Source organism: Lepisma saccharinum, chromosome 2 (genome assembly GCF_977018435.1).
Source record: "Lepisma saccharinum chromosome 2, izLepSacc3.1, whole genome shotgun sequence".
NCBI classification, from domain to species: domain Eukaryota; kingdom Metazoa; phylum Arthropoda; class Insecta; order Zygentoma; family Lepismatidae; genus Lepisma; species Lepisma saccharinum.
In genome coordinates this window covers 205,945,807-205,966,624 of record NC_139230.1, presented here as the reverse complement: position 1 = coordinate 205,966,624, position 20,818 = coordinate 205,945,807, and the positions used below count along the sequence as shown (strand labels likewise).

Here is a 20,818-nt window from a genome sequence, read left to right as displayed (position 1 = left end):
TTCCTCTACCCACCGTCGAACACAGTGGCATTTCGATGTGCAGCTGCGTGCACTTCCTAATTGTGTTCCTGCTGGTTCATGCCCGTTACACGCGAGTTACTCAGATAGAAAAGATGACGTAGGGAAGTAAATGAAAGGTGGTGTGGCCTGGGAACATTTGCTGTTTTGAAGAAATGGCTTTCAATGAATAAATATAATAAAATTCAATTACACTGCACATTTATTTGGGTGTGCACATGCTAGTGCGTGAATAGGCAGTAGCCGCTACTGATGAGACACACATTTTTTGACATGATTTTTGGTATTCATTGCATCTGAATTGTTTAAGAATACCCAGCAGCATGACTTCTACAGAAAAAAGGTTAACATTTGTTGGCTAGTGTTATTTATGCATGATATAAGGTGATTATGTGTTTGTTTTTTTTGCAATATTTTACTAATATGCGTACATTTTCTCTGTAGGTTGCTGGTTCTGGTTATAGTCCTCAGCATGTGAGCCACTACTGCAGTTGGTGTAATAGACCAGCAAATTTCATCTGCATAATCTGTAATAAAGATTTCTGCTGCTCATATATTTGTTGGGTAAGTTCTTAACTACAGAATCTCTTCATTCTCTGACCAACAAACTGTCTATTTATTTTGAGCACAGGCTCCACCATACTGACAAATCTTTGTGTCAATAATTGCCAAAATTTACTCACTTGAAGTGTATCAATTTATTTTTGATTGATTTATTACTGTAAAATAAAATCAGGTTTTCCAATGAAAAACCAAATAGATGAACATTTTCCTCTTCCGACCACAAACAAAAAAACCTTGGACTAAAATCGTTGCGCACCTTTTCCTCGATCTATTCAGCTTGGGCCATAAGGAAACATGGTTCACCCTGCCCCTCCCCACCTTGCAGAAGTATGGTGCATGCACAGGAGTCGAGGGTCTGTGCAGGCTTTTTTGCCTGTGGTTCCACTATAGCATTGCAAGAAAATGTATTTGAATTGGACACAATTGTAAAGAAGTAATTGCAAGGTACATGATGGAAGCATCACCGTAAGCTTGGGTAAATTTTTCTAATTTTATTTTATTTAATATTCAAAAACAAATTGGGGGACAGTAAATCATGGCTCCTTTTGAACAAGGAAAATAAATCTGTTCTTTAAATAAAAAAAAACAACTTAACTTCATGGTGCAACAGAAATTGACAGAAAACTCTGCAAATAATTTGTGGAAGAGACACTGCCAATTTGCGAAAGATTAATTTGAAGAGGGTGCACAAGTTTTGGCATTTGTCCAGAAGACATACATATATATATATATATATATATATATATATATAATGGATAAAAGCAAGGAGGGCCAAAAGGGCTAAGTAAAAATCAAATAAGGTAAAAGGAAACACTCACCGGACAGTAGGAAAATTCAAAATTTTCGCTAATTTATAGCATCATCGGTGTGAGAAGAAACAGAAGACGGAACCGGAAGTTGGGGTCCTGCAGAGTTGCCAGGTCCCCATTGAAGAAGAAGCGGTGCGTACAACGAAAAAAAACACTGTTTCGTCACCAGGCTCGTCGTAAACTGTGAGTGTGTAGGATGAGTTGGGAGGGCGGGAGGGTGGGTGAGGGTTGGGCATTACTGGGTGGCCTTGTTCAGGCCAGGTGGAGTGGTTGCACTCATGGCCGATATATAGGCCCTCTCCCATCTTTTGCGAACAGAGGTGTTGGCTGGTTGGGGTAGGAGGTGGATGATCGCTACCCGGAAGCAGTCGTTGAAACTGATGTTGTGGTGGTTGGTGTGGACGGCGACATATTATATATATATATATATATATATATATATATATATATATATATATATATATATATATATATATATATATATATGATATCACGAGCTGCCTCACATACCACTACCACCAAGAAACCTGCTGCCACCAACCCACCTGCACTCATCACCCAATATCATCCCCACCTCAACAAAATCAGGCACACACTGCACTCTCTTCTCCCAATCCTCCACAGTGATCCCGAAACCAAAAACATATTTCCCAACAAACCCAGGGTGGTTTTCAAACGCCCCCCTAACCTCCAAAACATCCTGGTCCACAACACTCCTTCACCACACATCCAACACCCTCCTGCCCATAAATGCAACCGACCCAGGTGCAAGACCTGTCCCATCCTCATCACTTCTCACACCCTCCAGGTGCACACGGCCACTGGCAAATTTACCCTCCATCCCAAAGGGACCTGCCATGCCTCAAACCTTATCTACATCCTCACCTGCAACATCTGTGGTGATTTTTACCTGGGGGAAACATCAACGGCCCTCAACCTCCGCATCAATAACCACCGCTCCTCCACCCACAACCTGGACTTCACTGTCGCCGTCCACACCAACCACCACAACATCAGTTTCAACGACTGCTTCCGGGTAGCGATCATCCACCTTCTACCCCAACCAGCCAACACCTCTGTTCGCAAAAGATGGGAGAGGGCCTATATATCGGCCATGAGTGCAACCACTCCACCTGGCCTGAACAAGGCCACCCAGTAATGCCCAACCCTCACCCACCCTCCCGCCCTCCCTCCCAACTCATCCTACACACTCACAGTTTACGACGAGCCTGGTGACGAAACAGTGTTTTTTTCGTTGTACGCACCACTTCTTCTTCAATGGGGACCTGGCAACTCTGCAGGACCCCAACTTCCGGTTCCGTCTTCTGTTTCTTCTCACACCGATGATGCTATAAATTAGCGAAAATTTTGAATTTTCCTACTGTCCGGTGAGTGTTTCCTTTTACCTTATTTGATTTATATATATATATACATGGAGAAATTAATATTTCTAATGAATGTTGTCTTTATCTGTCATGGGACTGATGCTGATAATGAGAGAAAACAATTCCATAATTGAATGACACCACATTATTAATTCTCACAGCCTAATTAACTTCACACTTCATATCTTGCTAGCTGGGTGGAATAACTATTTCAATCTTGCCACCTAAGGGAATGGTTTGAGCATAGGAATCTACTGTGAACACCTGCTTAAAAAAATTGAATGCAGTTATGAACAGGAAAATGAAATTTAAAATTATGCTCTCTATCCACCCCTCCCTTTGATATGTATTTCACTGTATTTGTTTAATTAAATTTCATCCAATTTTATCTTCAACGTAGTTAATGTAACTTGCTATATTGAAATTACGAGCAACAATACGAACCTGGAAATCACAGCATGTAGGAAAGTTATTTGATTTAGTTTACTAGCATCTGAGTAGAGAATTTAACTGAAGTGCATGAAGGAAAAATGAAGTTACTACTGCTGGCTTCAGTGGTGTGCCTAGGATTTTCAAAAGGGGGGATTACAGATATACTTTTCTTAGTAGTCAGCCCTCACTTCGCCATCTTTTCCTTTTTTTGACGTTCTTTTCTTTTTAAGGAATACTAGGCCAGAGGAGGGAGGTTATGACTCCCACCAACCCCTCCCCCCCCTTTTCTGGAATGCTAGTGGCTGGCTTATTGCTTTCAAGAATGTGTGCTACAAATATTCAGGCCCTTCTCACAGTTCAATTATCATATCTGCTTAATGCAAAAGTTAATGGAAATTTAAATCTCCACATAAAAATAAATTAATATCACAGTATACGAATGTGCAACTTGAAGTGTCCATAGAGTGCATTTGCTTCCAAATTTTCAAACCTGGATCATTTGAATCAAAATGTTTTATACAGGGTGAGTCAAAAGTCTCCATACAAATGGTGAAAACGGTGACTAATGTTTATTTTTCCTTTTCAGGCAGGTGAACCAATGAAAAAGAGATGCCACTAACAAAGGAAGAATGGATTGACGTCATTCTGTTGGCTGGGAGTGGTACCACCCATCAGGTACCACTCCCAGCCGACAGAATGATGTCAATCCGTTCTTCCTTCATTAGTGCCATTTCTTTTTCATTGGTTCACCTGCCTGAAAAGGAAAAATAAACATTAGTCACCGTTTTCACCATTTGTATGGAGACTTATGACCCACCCTGTAGATCTAATTTTGATCATCTTTCATAGCTCAGAGACATGTGTGATTATTTTCCACATTTTGAGTCTATACTACTCTAAAAATCATTACAGTACATATCAGATTCATTTCTTGTTACACATTACCTAGCGGCTATTTATAATATCCACAATGACTATCATAACCTACAACCTGCCCTTATCACCTCCAAGTTGACCAACACCATGAAGCTACAGATGAACTCAAAAAGGGCTGTCAGGAACTGCACCTTCTTTATTTCTAATTACATGCAGTGGTCTAAGTGTGTGTGGGGGGAGGGGGTTGCAGAGGATGCTATCCCTCAGTTAAAGCATCTCCCAGAGCCTCCTCGATGCCTGATGGCATACTGGTAAATCATTACCTTGTAATCATGGGGGCCTGGGTTTGACACATGGGGGAGGCCAATTACACAGTGGTTCGGATCTCACTTTAAACTGTAGGTCCTGATTAGCCTATCTGTGCATAAAGCGGACTTGAAACAACAATTCAATGCAAAACACCCCCCAGTTAGGATAATTTGCTTAAGCATCAAGCATCCTCCCCAGCTAGAAATTTCCCCTTCGAGCACTGATTAGATGTCAAAAATAAAAATAATGAAAGCTTATGCGAAAGTTTTCCTTGTGAAAAAGAAATAAATAAATAATTCATGGAACTAAGTAATTCAGTTACACAGCCATCAATGGGTTTAAAAATATGTGATCTATTCACTGTAGACACAACCAATGTAATTTCTGAAACTTTTTCCTTACTTTGTGTTGGCAACACTAAACATGTAGGATGTAGCAGCAGACCAGTTCCAGAGGAATGTCCTATACTGAAAAACTACTTTCCACATGAGAATCCATGTAAGTATTCTGGGCACAATGATGATAGCCCATTCTTAGGAGAAATTGCACGAGCATGAGAATGTGTCTGAATTGCATAGAAGACAAAGAATCTAAATGTGAACAGAAAACTGACCAAACTTGAAACATTCATTTACATGCTACAAATTTTTAAATAATTATTTTTGTGCTACAACACATATTAACCAGGTGCCGCTGCATGACGCTAATATTTTCATGTGGAAGGAGCTAATAAAAACATAATCTTATTTAATAATAATAATAACAACAACAACAACAACAGCAACCAGTAGTGTAACAATACATGAGGGACGACATTGCCTACCTACCGACTGCCAGCCTCACTCCTACCAGAGGTGGAAGGTCATCCAACCAGTTACGAGGTGATGTGTAGTCAACTACCTAACATTCTGCTAAAAATACATAACTAAATAACTTCATCATTCAATATGTTACCTTATCACTTTGTTTGTTCTACCTCCAGAAAAGAAGAAAAACTAGATAAATAAATGCTGTTTCAGCCCAGAATATACACTTTTGTATGGTATGTAGTCATGCATAAAATGCATTATCATAAAACCTTATCTCTCACATGCTGCTTCATGTCTTTTGGGTCCAAATATTTGTTTAGGGATTTTATTTTTTAAAATATAATATTACTGTCATTTCAATTTTAAGAATTCATTCTTCATGCTTCATTCTCTCGGACAATAAGTTGAATTGATTAATAAACATATATTCAAGGAAGTCAAGAATTATCCGCACATTTGTTGTAATTTTCTTTAGGTTGGCTGTACTGCTTTCTACACTCTTGAATGTACATTTGTCATTGCTTTAGTGCTTATGTGATCTTCATCGCTCATTCTCTTTTCTTGTTGTTATACGGTAAACATGGCCGTGCCACTCTACATTTGCACCAAAGAAAAACAGTGAGCAGTGATCTGAGTGTGACCCTTCCCAGATGACCTATGACAAACTGGGCAGACTTGGTATAACACCACGTGCCCATCATGGAAAACCAAGTCCCGCTATGTTTTGTGGTCTGAATGTGTACCATGAGCCAAAATCTACTGAAGACTTGCTTGCTTGATTGAATGAGGTTATTTTTGCCACTTTTGGCCAATAGTGTAGATGAAGATGTGTGATAAAATTGATGAAGGGAGATTCACAAAGAATACCCAGGCTGGGATTGAAACCCGAGACTTCTGGTGTGCTAACCACTCTTTCACAGAGGTTGGGTCAAAGACTTGTATCGCAATACAAGGGACTAATGTGCATATGACTTGCCACTTCATTGTTAGTCACGCATTGGTTTTGCCAGAATCGTGGCACAGTCTTGCTCAATGCTGTTATGTTTGTGAATGGACATCCTGTTCCTTCTTCATGTGTAACACTTGTCTGACTGTTATTGAACTCCTCAATCCATTCAAGCACACTTCGCTATGGAATAGCACTTTCCCCATATTTTGATTCAAGCCTTATGTGGATTTCAGCCTCTGGTACACCCATCAGACCATAAATAAATAAATAAATAATCACTGCATGCTGTTCTTCTTTGGTGCAAATTGAGATTGGTGTGGTCATGTTTACCCAGCAAGAATGAAAAAAGTAAGAAAAGTCAAATGTGCACTAAGCAATAACAAATGTGCCCCGCACCATGGCTGTGCAGTCTAAAGCACAATGCTTTGGGCTTCGGCTATGGGATGCATGCAGGTTCGAGTCTCCTAGGGGAAGCATAACAACTTTTCGCTTGAGATTTTGGCCTGTTTATGGGACTGGTGGCCGGCCACCCACCATCATAAATGAGTAGCGTAATAGGACCCTGAAAAACAACTGGGGGTCGACGTGCTGACCACATGTCACCCCGTCTGGTTGAATGATCTCCCACCCTCCCGACGTGGGAGTGAGGCCCGCAGTCAATAAGTTGGCCTAGGCCCTCAATGTGCTGTTGTGCCACAGGCTAATATTAATATAGCAAATGTTCATATACACTCTATTGACATGCACGTGCAAAGGGCAGTATGGCCAACCTAAAGAAAATTACAGGTCATGCCTGGAAAAAATATTGGGAGAGGTTTTGCCAGTGTCATAAATGGTGTATGTGTATATGAGGAGAATATATTCTAGTTTCGCTAGATTATCTGTTAAGCCTCAAACCCAGAGAATACAATACAGAAGAAAAATCAATTAGAAAATCTGCATAAAATTATTTGTTTCAATAAGTTGATGGTGCTTCAGGAGTTGAACTTTGTCAAGTGTAGTCCCCACTCTCCCACTCTTGCAGCTTGCTTACACTTAGGGCCTTTTTCTCTATTTGTCACCAGTGTTTTTCCCAGCAGTTTCCTATGAATGGGGTATTTTGGAGCCAAAAATTACACAAAAGGGTAAAAAGGAGAAACATCAAAGAAGGTTCTCCCCTCCTACCATAGTTTGTTGCCAGATTGAATAGAAAGACACCAGATTTTGAACAAATACATAAGAACAAGGATTCTCAAGGTACAAAAGGGAATTGTTTGTGGTATGACAGCAGAATTTTCCTCTGGAATTTCCCAGGAATATCACTGTTCCAATGAACATTTCTAGATAAATAGATGAGGAAGGCATTGACTCCTTGAAACAACAGGCAAGGTGCATTACCATAGTGATGAGAGAAGTTTCATTTTGTCCATGGGGAGTGAGAATATACTGTTGGTTTATGACTGCAGCTAAAACAAGAAAAGTGAAAGTTGCCAGAACCTCTGTCTACGTCCCTGGTTGGAGCCAAAACCACATTGGGCAGTCTTATAAGATAATTCGTTTGCAGTTCAGTAGTGCTTGAAATGTAATGAGCGACTGAAATATGTTTTTGTGAATGACATTATGTGGTGTGTTGTGTGTAGTGAACTCAAAATGTATGATATAATATATGTGTGTAGTAATTAAAGAACTATTAACATTGACACCATTTAATTGGCTTCCATATGACGATAACATTCAAATCATCAGCCATTCCTTCCAGAATCAACAATGGAGAATAAAATGCATGAAAAAATCAAAATCCTTCTTTCCTTATTGTTGTTCTCTTAATGATATATTTTCATAATTCTTTGTGAGGTATGTAAATTATTTTTAATCACATTGTCACTTCACCCCCCCGGATGTACAATAAATACCCCTCTAGACACTCTTTTGTCCATCGGAAAACTATAGTATTGTCAGATAGTCCAGGTTTTGAACCCAACATATGCCATTGACATATATTTTTTCAGGCCTGACAATTCATAAAACACACACACACACACACACACACACACACACACACACACACACACAAATCTCGACTTCTAATCACATTTTTTCCCCTGAACTGATTATTTCCTCATTTCTGGAATAAAAATATGAAATCTTCAAAGAATTTTTGACACACATGCCGTCTTAATATGGAATCATTCAAAATTCCTGGAGGACTATTCAGGGTCCCCAGAAATCACAAGAAAGATTTCCTGAAATTGGAAGTGACAGATTTTTTCCCCAATCCAGTAGCAAAATTTGGGAATCCTGAAATACTCCTGGTGATTTGCAAACACTTGAAACGTCTGATGATATTTTCCCTGTCACTGGTGGTGGAAGGTGAACAAATATCTATCTAGCTCTCCCTTTTCTTGTGTGAGAGCTACAATACTTTTTGAGCTATATTCTAATTATTTGAATGTATTTAAAATTTTAGAAAACTTTCATTGCAACATAGGGCCGTCAGTTGTTTACATATAATTCTACTCCACTGCAGAGAGCTTTGTAATGTAGTATTACATATGTGAGAGAAGTGAACATAGAAAGGAGGTTTTATATGTTTTCTTTAGCACTCTTATTTCACAGATATTTTGAGAGGGGGGAAGTAACTTCCCGAAATACCCACTTCTGGCAGACCCTAGAAACAGAAGCACTTAAGATGTTTCATTGTAACTACATATTTATACTGATTTTTTTAAAATGTGCTTTAATTTATATATTTTTTTCTTTCCTTCCACTTTCAGATGCGGCATTGGAATCGATTCCATGGAGACATAGTCTTCACTGAAAGCTAACTCTGGTTTGTGCAAAACAAAAGCTTTATTTTTTGTGTGTTAATTATAAGTAGAGCAGGGTTTTTTCCATTACTCTGTTTTGTTGCTCTCAAGGTTCATGTGAGCTTGTATATTCTATATTTCAACTGCTTTTCGACTATCAGTACCTACAGTGTTTTTGAAAGAGACAAAATAATGTTTTAAGTATGTTTTTGTCCTTCTGTTAACCCTTTAAGTATGTTTTTGTCCTCCTGTTAACCCTTTAAGTATGTTTTTGTCCTTCTGTTAACCCTTGAAGTATGTATTTGTCCTGTTAACCCTCTGTTGGGTAGCATGCATGCTCTAAACTATTTTTAAGATATGAAATACACTGTGAATTATATTGCACATATGTGCAAGATGTTCTTTCATTCTCTCTTTCTTTCTTCAAAGATCAGCTGCAATATTCTGCTGCACTTTTTAAATGTCGTAATATTATAAAGTTAACACAACACAAAACTACATGCCCTCCCCTACCTCACTAACTCATTTCCATATAACATCAGAATTGGCAATGTGCTCTGTCTTTCAACGCGTTAATATTTTTCTTGTCATATATTTAGAAACATGCGACTAAATTTATAATATTACATGGCATTTTACTATTATTATTTATTATTATTAATAATAATAATATATTTCTTAACATTACATAGAAGTGCAGCAGAACTGTGCAACTAAGCTTAGAACAAAGACAAAGAAAGAACATTAAGCTACACAAAACCACTCGTGTGCAGTATATTTCACAGTGTTTCAATCTCGCAATGAAGGCCCCTGAGGGATACTATTACCCCCATGCCTAAGCGAAGGTTACGGCAGGTCGGGATTGATCATCTCTGAACTTACAATAAATGTTCAGAGAACATAAGAAAAATGCACAATCGCGTACTTGATGCCATCCATCTTCAGTGTTCACTGGTGGTGATAACTTGGAAAAAAGTTGGTCCTCTCAAGCATCAAGAGAAAAAACATCCATCCCTGCTTGTTGAACTTACAGCTTTCAAGTTCTAGAAAATTAGAATAATTTATTACTTTCAGTGCTGTAATAATTGTCTTCTCTTGAAGGGACACTATGTTCATTGAAGTTTCATTGTTATAGACATCTCAAATGGGGGATGTCAGAGAAGAAGGAATTCGTCATTTACTCTTATGTTAATTGAAAATTTATAGTCAGCTTTAGACAAATGGGCAAAAGGTAGTGACACCCTTAATTTGGTCATTGTTAATTGCAAAGGCTTTCTTTGTACATGAAAATTAAGTCGATTGAGAGGGGATGTTATTAAATACTTGCAAGTATGTTATCTTATTTCTGGTGTTTTTGTGTATTTTATGTGCCATGATTAGCTTCTCTGCATAAGTGAAAGTAAATATTGTTTCAAACACACGAGACAAACTTTAGATTGAAATATGCTCCAGTATGTTCTTTCTAATTTAACAATATTTTCTAACTTCATAATTAATTAATTGTTGATATACAATGAAAGTGTTTTATTATTCGAGGATGTTCGAACAGATTTTTTTTAAAAAAAATGTATCAGTTTTGAAAGCCAATAAACAATGAATAAACATCCAGAGGTCAGCATAAGTCAGTTTGCAGAAGCACTCTACTTTATTGCATTTTTGGTAAACTGACTGCCGACCCCTGTATAATGCCATTTATGACAATGCAAAAGTTTTAGCACATTCTGCCCATATTACAAAGTTACCATTGTTGATGTTATGGACATACTAAGTTTTGGAAGAGTGATTCTGAATTTTAGGTTTTTTTTTAGTATGTATGAGGTGGTAATACCTATTATATGCTTTTTTGTTTTAAGTGGCTATTATTGTGCCTAGAGATTCAGCCTCTAATTATATCTTAATTTTTTTAAAAAATTATTAATGCGTGGGGATTTTTCAGAGATGTGTTTAGTAGCAATGTAGCATGACATGTGAAAATATTCATATTCAAGTTTTGATATGATTTTTATATTGGTTTTCCATGTCTTATTTTGATTACACTTCTTCTTCCATAACTCACAGCACAAGATTATACATTTACTGAATGTTCTTTTGTCATTTGTGATGTGTATGTTCATAGTCATTTTATATAGAAAGTTTGTTGATTTTTTACTCACATTTGTTAACATGTGAGTGGAAAATTAGGCCAGATGAAAGCAGTAAATTATCAAAGATATCTTAACTATGGGTGTATGAGATTTTAGTGGTATGTGAAAAGATATATTTTCGTCCAAAATGTTCAATAATTTGTCATCTACATTGAGAAAAATGTTGTCATTTATGGGTTGCAGGTATATATCACTAGTCAAATTATATTTTTAAAACACAAATTGTGTTTAATGAAGAAATGTACTCAAAATATATGTCATTTCACTCAGTATTCAGAGAGCTAACATTAATGGTTGAAATTTGTTCATATTAGACATCTTTAGTACCAACAGTATTAGTGTGGGAACTGACAGATTACTGACTGACAGAGAACTGACACTATAAAATACACATGTAGTATTTTTATTCCTGTAACTGTCAAGTTAATTAATGTGAAAATATCATGTTAATATGAATCAAAACAGACATTAAATACGTCTAAGATACTATCACTTTCACCACTTCTCTCTATTAGCTGTTTAGCTGTGATGTACTCAGGATACCTTTTTGCAATTATTTTTCTTTGCTATTTGTACCTGATTTTGTATCAATTTCATAAAATGATGTTTGTATATTTCAATAGAAATTGAATAAAGATAATACTAGTCTCTTAAAAAAATAGCATTAGTAATTTTCAATGGAAGAAACGAAAGAGTGAAATGGGCTGGTAAGTGTCAAATTATGTAAAGGTAGGATATATTCACCAGCCAATAAGATATGTTGTTACATCATCATACAAGAACTTGAAAATATTTTGAAGAGGTTTTCTCGGAATCAGCCATGTGATTTCCGGATAGACTTCTGAGCTTTTGAGAACTAACGTCACTCTCATCTTCAGGGATTGAAGATTCTCATCTTCATCTCGCATCAATCTCTGAAGGATGACGGTGACGTTAGCTCTTGAAAGCTTGGAAGTCTATCAGAAAATCACCTGGTTGATATCCAGAGAAAAACTCTTCATCATTCGCCAACAGGAAACCTTAAGAAATATATATTTTTTTATTTATGGCAGGTACAGTCATGCATACTTCTGGATCGTAACAATTTGAAAATAAATTGAATTGTTACAGCCCATAAGTGTCCGTCACTGTACAACATAAATGAGAACTCCTTGACAAAAATTACATAACTTGCTCCAAACATTCCATGAAGCCAATGTTCAACATGATTATTAAAGTTTAATATATCACTGTGGTGAAATGATAGGGGAGGGGGGCTTCAATTATAAATATATTCCATATTTTACTTTCTACGTTTTGAAGATAGGACATCTCTTCTTTCTCTAAAAAAATAATCATTACTTCAATCCATCGAAGCGGAATGATTCAACAGTCATCTTGAATCCACTTTTCATAGAAATTTACTCCTTTGACATTGCTATCACATAAATTCTTGACTAGCGCTTAAACCTCTACCAGAAAAATATTCTCAGCTGTTGCACCCCCAGGTTGTACCAAAAGGGTCAAAACTTTGCACATGGAATAATCGAAGTCTAGAAATGTACACTCCTGTTCAAATAAAATGACACATGTAAGGTTGAAGAGTTGAAGTATGTGCCACTTTATCTGAACAGGAGTGTATGAAGCTTAAAGCTTCTAAAGATGGACCAATCATGCACTCCACATGTTAGTGAACTTTGGTGGATATTTTTTTCCAACACAGATGGATTTTTTACAGAATTATCAGCAAACAAAAGATTTGTGTAATTATTTCAAAATTAAGTTGACACTTCATAAGACTGTCAAAAATATTAGTATAGAATTAATCTTTCTGTGAATCACCGTGTACAAATAATGAATATAATTTTTTTCTAAGAGATGTAACTACCCCGTTCAAAATTATTACAAATATAATTAATTAAAATGTATAAAGTTGTTCTGCCTAATAAACACAAGTGATCACGTCTCATTACTGACGTGACAAGAAACGTTGAGATGTTGCCTCTAATGGACCATATTAGTGTGACGTCACTGAGCAAGATTGAGTAAAAAAAAACGTCACGTGATGTTTCCCTGCGCGATAGCATTGGAAAATCCATCACAAGGGGAAACTTTTAAAATTGTGACAGCAGTCATGAAACAAAATTGTGCGGTGTATTATACATCAATGTAAAAATGAGAATTCGGAGAATACGTCTATATATTGCACATACCTTGCAGAGGGTAAGGCATTCTTACTATGAAAAATCCCACGTTTTACATATCGTACTTTCCATTTTACGTTCTTAAGACATTAATTTGGAAATTAAAACTTAGATTTGTGTGTTTTCATATGTGTGTGTGTTGGGTCTTCTAGGTATTGTTTTTCTCAAATAACTAACTATCTAATTACTAACTCTCTACCTTTCATAAACCCGAAAGTTTATGGCTGCAGCAATACAAATTCTATATTGGGCATGATCATTCAAAGCTTTCCATTCTTACCGATTTCCTTCAGGTCCATCTCAACGTTATCCCTCCATCTTCGTCTTGGCCTTCCTACAGGTCTCTTACCATCAGGTTTCCCAACAAGAATCCTGAAAACTCTTCTTTGCTCTCCCATTCGTGCCGCATGGCCTGCCCATCTAAGTCTTCTTGATTTAATTATTCTAATAATATCTGGACAGGAATACAAATTATGCAGTTCTTAAATATGCAACCTTCTCCACTCACCTATTTCCTCATTTCTTTTAGGTCCAAATATGTTTCTAAGGATTTTTCTTTCAAATACTCTCCTGGTCGAGCCTGCGAAACTTCTACGTAGTACGTCTCCTGTGTGTGCCTAATTCAATGACTCTTAATTTATGTTCCAACTACATTAATATAATTTTCAAATATAGAGTTTGCACTAATGTACAGAGTATAAATATAAAGCAAGTTTGTTAGGTTCGTTCCCAAGGAGCATTAAATAAACCAACATACCGTGAATCGAGTATTACTCCATGTCAAGAACACGAGACATAAGTTCTGACAAGGTTTATCTCGTATTTCTCTTTTCACAGCACTGCTCCATCCTCTGACGTGAATGGTATACAAGCCCGCAGAATTGCAATGTTGGTTGGGTTATCTATACGCAAGGCGCTTGGTGGTCAGGCAGAAATCGAGAGCTTGCTTCAATCACGGGTTGGTTATCTGTGCTTCTTCAATGCTCTTTCAATAGGGTCGTTACAACCCAGAGTATCAAATACACTTTAGTTTATTTAAAACCCGAGGGTAGAGCTTACTGCCATCTTCACGGCTTATAATCACTCCAGTAATCAACCGGTCCTTTTTTTGTAATTTGAAGGTTTCACAGGAAAAGGAATTCTTAATCTTAACCAAGTATTTGTTTTGTTGTATGCCGGCCCCCGTGGCGGAGTGGTTAGTACATCGCGCTACGACGCCAGAGGTTCCGAGTTCGAATTCCGGCCTGGGCATGGATGTTTGTGAGTGTCCATTCATCGTCATTAGAGCTAAACCTGATAATAACCAAAGACAAGAACATCGCATCAGAGAATAAGACATCTATTCTGGAAATAGTTGCTAAAATGGCTCAGGTACACCAAGACACAGTGGCGGAGAACAAGTCTCTGAAAACAGCATGCGACATTCTGCAGAGCACTGCCAAAGCAGACTCCAAGTCCTCCTACGCTCAAACGCTGGCCCAACCGGCGGTAACACAATCAGGGAAAACTGCACAAATATAGAAGACAGTGCAGAAACCCAAGCACACTGTCTTCATATCAGATGAGAATCGAACAAAAGATTCAAAAAAGGTGCAGGAGGTATTTACAAAGTCAATTAACCCCCCCAAATGCGAACGACCAACAAAATGCTTATAGTGGAAACAGAGACCAAGGAAGAGGCACAGAAAATAATAAATCATCGCGAACTTGCCAAACTCAAGATCAGGGCCGAATATCCTAAAAAGAGAAATCCACTTCTCATTGTCTACGATGTCCCTTCAAATAAAACCAAAATGGAACTTAATGAGGAGATTTTCTTGTTGAATTTAGAGAATCATATATCATGGGAGGACTACATCAAAAAGTTTAATCTCAGATTTAAAACAGGACCACGCAACAGGGCAAATTGTCATTGCGTATTGGAAGCTACCCCTGATAAGAAAGATCCTACTGAAAACAGGCCAGGTTTTCATATCCTTCCAGTCATTGTCTATAAAAGACTACATTGCCGTGTCAAACTGCCATAAATGTGGAAATTTAGGACACGTAAGCAAAAACTGCAAGGACAACGAAATCTGCAATCACTGTGCTTGCGAGGGACATACCAGAAATAAGTGTCCCAGGATCAAAGAACCAAAGAAGTGTATACCCTGCCTCAGAAGGAAATAAGGGCCTCCCCGATGGCGCAGTGGTAGCGTCGTTGCCTTGTAATCAAGGGGTCCCGGGTTCGATACCCGGTGGAGGCACATAGTGGTTCGGATTCCACTTTAAACTGTAGGTCCAGTCCCGATTAGCCTTACTGTGCATAAAGTGGACTTAAAACACCAAATCAATCAATCAATCAATCAGAAGGAAAAAAGAATGTGACGGCAAAGACTGCCCCACATATAACATCCATTTACAAAGACTAATTGAAAGAACCGATTATGGAGTATAAGACAAACTCCAAACAGTCATCCTGGGCCAAGAACAGGAAAACACCCAGCCGCGTTCGCCGCGATGCAGCAAGGGCGGCAGCATACAGAGAAAGAAAGATAAGAGAATGGAAACTAATCTTAGCTACTAAAGAAGAGAAACCGATTGACGATCTACTTTACCAAATAATTAGTCAAAACATTCCCGGGCTACCCATGAGCGTTTTCACCGCCTTGCCCTGCATTTTCCCCACACATAACCCTCCTTATGGCTCTCCGGAGTCATCCTACTCGGAAATGCCACACAGTTATTCCCCACTTTCCTCATCCACCCCGCCATCACCAGTTTGTGCCTCACCAGTCCATGAACCTAATACAAACAATCTTTTAACTCTGCCTATGACCCCACCCGATTCCCCATCGGAATCACCCGAGAGACCTCACACTATCAACTATTCTCCTAAACTCAAAAGGACCACTCCCCCCCCCCTCGCCAACAAACATCCTTAGGCAACTGCACCTGGAGCCCATCCCCTCAGAACTTCCGCGAACAAACCTTGTAAACACAACCTCTGCTGTAGAAAAGAACCTCAACCCCAACGTTCCTGAGTTCCAACCTTCCAATAAATACCCAAACTTTTGCAAACCGACACTCCTAAACCCACCTAAACCGGAAGTAACTTTCAATAACACAAACCCAGATACAATATATAAAGATTTCGAAACGTCTTTACGCCTCAGTCGGCTGGAACAGAAAGATAACCTGGCAACCGCACCGAGACTAATAAGATATAAACATAAGAACGGCAGAAACATTACTTTTCCATACCCGGAGGCTATAGACAAAATAACTCTAGCGTCGAATAACATACCAATTACGGAGAACGAACTCTTTGAACTCCTTGAGAAAGTTTTCTCACGTAAGGAAGTGCCCTTCGAGCTGGAAGACATTTATGCTGACTTCGCAAGGGCGTACGGAAGAGTCGTGTTTATCTACCATAAAGAATAGCCGCAATGTTACCAGAGCGTCAGGCATCCATGAACAGCCAAATAAGAGTCTTACAGGCCAACCTCAATGGCGCAAAACTAGCTACGTAGGAAATATTCGAATTCGCTATAAATAAAATTGATATACTGTCCACACAAGAACCGTATACTATTAATAGTAAAATACCATACGTACCGTCAGGAATAAAAGTATTACATGACAGCAAGAAACCACAAGCTGCCATAATTTTAATGAACAAGAACATCATTCCAACCAAAATCAGTAAATTTTCGAACTCGCACATTAATTGCGTACAACTCTCCCTAGAGAACTTTACGTTCATCCTTATAAATAGTTACTGTCAATTCAGCACTAACCTTGAAATTTCTCTTGACAAGATTGGGGAAGCATGCGATGCCTACAACAACCACAAATTACTGATAACTGCGGATGCGAACTCTCCCTCCCCTTGGTGGCACGGCGACACAACGGATCCTAACGGAGAGTTGATGGAAGATTGTATTGCGAGCCCCAACCTCTTTATCAAAAATGCTCCTGGAAATCCGCCAACGTACAGGGGAAGAGACTCAGCAATATAGACATCACTTTATCAAACAACAAACTCTCAGGAAAAGTGCGAGAGTGGAAGGTCTTCGACATGGAAACCAGGAGTGACCATTTTATTAACTGACATCAACGAACGCACAACCAATGCCGAAACTACGTACGTACGACTGGAGAAAAACTAATCATAGGCTTCTTGTGCAAGCAATAAATCTCCCACCACAGGTGGACTTTACAAAGACCGTGCACGAATGGGCAAAATACGTGACAGAAGAACTAAAAAATGCAATGGATCAATCAACCCCGAAATTATCGTCCAGCGGGAGACAATCTGGTAAGCTCTGGCCCAAAAAACTTAAAAACCTAAAGCAAGTCATGAAGAAAGCGCGTAAGCTGTACCAGAGGACGCGAATACACGCTCTCAGGGTAATAAACTTAGATCTCTACAGGAGGGCCAAGAGCAGATACGAAGCCGAGCTGAAGAACTTTAAAACCAATAGCTGGAAACGCTTCGTCGAATCAAAATTTAAAAATGACAAATGGGGACTCCCCTATAGGGTTGCAATGGACAAGATAAAGATTTGAACTGGTTTTACAACTCTGCAGAAAGAAGACGGCACCTACACCAAGGACCTGCAAGACACAGCGGAATTTCTACTTAACACTCTACTTCCAGATGATAACGTAAATGAAGATAACGACACCCATAAATACATCAGAAGTAATTATAAAGAAAAAACAACAACAGACCCCTTCTTCCCTTCAGCGTGGAGGAGGTCATAACTGCAATCACGGCCACAAGAAGCAAAAAATCGCCTGGTCCAGACAAAATTGCTGCAAAAATCATTAAAATGGCAACCCCGGCAATCGCCCCCTTTCTAACGTCTCTATACAATCAATGTCTCATTGTTAAGGAATTTCTGAAAATTTGGAAGGAATCCGAACTTATTATTATTTAAAAAGACGGAAATAAATAGGAAACGCGCCCCAAGTCGTACAGACCGATCTGTCTTATCAATATATTGGGAAAAATATTCGAAAAATTACTGACTAAAAGACTTTTGGAATTCACAGCTCTAACAAACAGCTCAGGCACTCAATTCGGCTTCACGAAAGGCAGATCTACCGAAGACGCTATAAACAATATATTAAACACGATTGGCTTGGTTGATGAGAAATATGCAGTGGCGGTGCTGGCAGATATATCGGGGGCCTTCGACAACCTCTGGTGGCCCCACCTCTTCCAAACTTTGCGGAACTTGGACTATCCTGGGACACTGTACACTATCTTACTTGACTACCTCACCGACAGGAGAATGTTTTTATCTCTTCCAGAAGGAAAAATCAACAAACTTACATCTAAAGGGTGCCACAGGGATCGGTCCTCGGTCCACACTTGTGTAATGCTAATTTCGAACCATGTCTCCAACTCATGAAGGGCCTACAGGTAGTACATAAGTCTCTTGCGTATGCAGATGACTTATTGCTGGTGATAACTGGAAATTCCAGACGGGAGATTGAATCACGTACTTCTACTGTTCTTATAGATTAACGCAATGGTGTAACAAAGCCAAATTGGATCTTTCTGCGAATAAAACCAACTATATTTTACTAAAAGGAAAATTAAGTTTTAACAGAAACCATACAATTAAAATAAATAATAATTCCATCAAAAGAGTGAAGGAAGTAAAATATCTCGGAGTCACTCTCTACGAGGGGCTGCTTTTTAAGAGGCACATCGAAAACATTACCTCTAAAGCAGAACTAATAATGAACAAGGTGGCCACGATAGCCGCCAACAAATTCCATCTGCCACCCTCAACCTGGAAAACGTACTTGGTCTCCATTTATGACTCGATAGTATCGTATGGTGCATCTGCGTGGGCATCGTCCCCGGGGAAATCGACATACGTGCATAAACTCAGATCGTCGCAGATAAAGGTTCTGCTCAGGCTAACCGGGGCGTTCAGAACAACATCTACAGAAGCCTTGCTCACAGTAACGGGCACCTTGCCGTTGGATTACATTATAAAGCTCCGGGCCCTTTCCTACTTTTTCAGGAAGGGCAACGAAAGAAAGATAACCGAGATGCTAGGAAACTTCTACCCAACATTCCGTGACATAAAGCAGAGAGTAAGAGAGGATTGGCAGAGGGAATGGAGCTCTTCCGAGAAGGGTAGGAGACTCTACCAGTTCATGCCGAACACGAACGAGCCTTTGGTGCATAAAAACAAGGGGTTCTCAAAGGGCTTGATCCATTTTCTCACGGGCCACGGCCCATACGGCACCCATCTTTTAAAAACGGAGAGACGAGACAACGATCTCTGCAGGTCCTGCACGACGGAAATCGACACCCCAGAGCACAAGGTATTTTTCTGCCAAGCTTCGGACGAAAGTATCCTCGTAGCGAATTGGAACTTCCCCACACGGACGTCTACAATCTGCTAAGGAGTCCACATTTTGATAAACTAAATGCTCTGGCAGACACGGTGTCCGATGCGGAGCTGAAGATATTCATGCGAAACAATCGCCGGCGACCTTTTGCCCCCCTGCCCCGCCCAGCCCCCGCCGAAACACCAAGAAGAAATCCGAGGAGAGGAATCCATGCACCCCCTTCCGAGCTCCTCCCCGAACGGGGGCGACACGAAGAGGAGTTGCCGGAGGGTGCGTCGGGGCGTCGCTGCTGCGTTGTCGCCGCTGGACGAAGGGAGGCGGCCGAGAGAGGAATCCACCCACCCCGCACGCCTGGGGAAGACACAGGGACTACATGAGACGGACGGGACGGCGTTAGGAGGAACAAGCAGTATTAAGTAAACGATCTCAGCTCGATCCGCGGGTGGACCAAAAAATGCTAATGAAACAACTTTAAAACAAAACTCCCAAAACAAAGAAACTGACATCCCGAGAGCTTCCCTTCCGGAGATTTTAAATTTAATTATGAAAGCTTATCTGATCAAATTAAATCGAATAAATGAATCACTGCTGGAAGCCAGTGGACTCCCTGGGAATTGGGCTCGGGACTGAGATTAGAATTTAAGATTATAATTTAACAACAACTAACATATTTATCTAATGTTTTATAGAGCTCTATGCAATTTTTGTAATAACTATGTACACTGCGTTCAATTAACTTACACAAGTACAACCTGTGTTGTACGCTTAGGATGGTTTAACATACTTTCAGTGTTCAATATATGTATCTTGTGTGATAATATTCGTTAAAACTTTGCAAAATTAGTTTTTATTCTTCATGAAATGTTAAAATGCTCATATTTCCTGTACTTACGCATATATTATTGCAATAGGGGAAGGTAACGCAGGGAAATGATAATTACATACTTTTCTTTCTTCTTTACACTATATAATATAACGTAATTTTGTCATTTTGTATATATCTCACAATATAATATTCACAAACAATATGCAAAATTGGTATTTTATTTTTCTTATGTAATATTAATATGTTTATATTTTCTGTACTTTACACATATATAATTTTAACAGGTGAAGGTAATCGTATATTTTACTTTCATAAACATTAATCACGTACTTTTACTCCCGTTACATTGACTAAATAATTAAATAATA

The 20,818-nt window shown here is 38.9% G+C and overlaps 1 protein-coding gene across 1 annotated transcript in view; it reads left to right on the top strand.

Moving 5' to 3' along the window:
- The window catches only part of LOC145983836 (uncharacterized), a 94,429-nt gene extending 85,320 nt beyond the window's left edge, over positions 1-9,109 (top strand). Inside the window, exons 17-18 of the mRNA XM_083116882.1 lie at positions 463-582; positions 8,905-9,109. Coding sequence (XP_082973008.1) covers positions 463-582; positions 8,905-8,955 — 171 coding nt within the window. The 3' untranslated portion in view covers positions 8,956-9,109. The remainder of the gene's footprint in view (positions 1-462; positions 583-8,904) is intronic.
- The last annotated feature ends 11,709 nt before the right edge of the window (positions 9,110-20,818 follow it).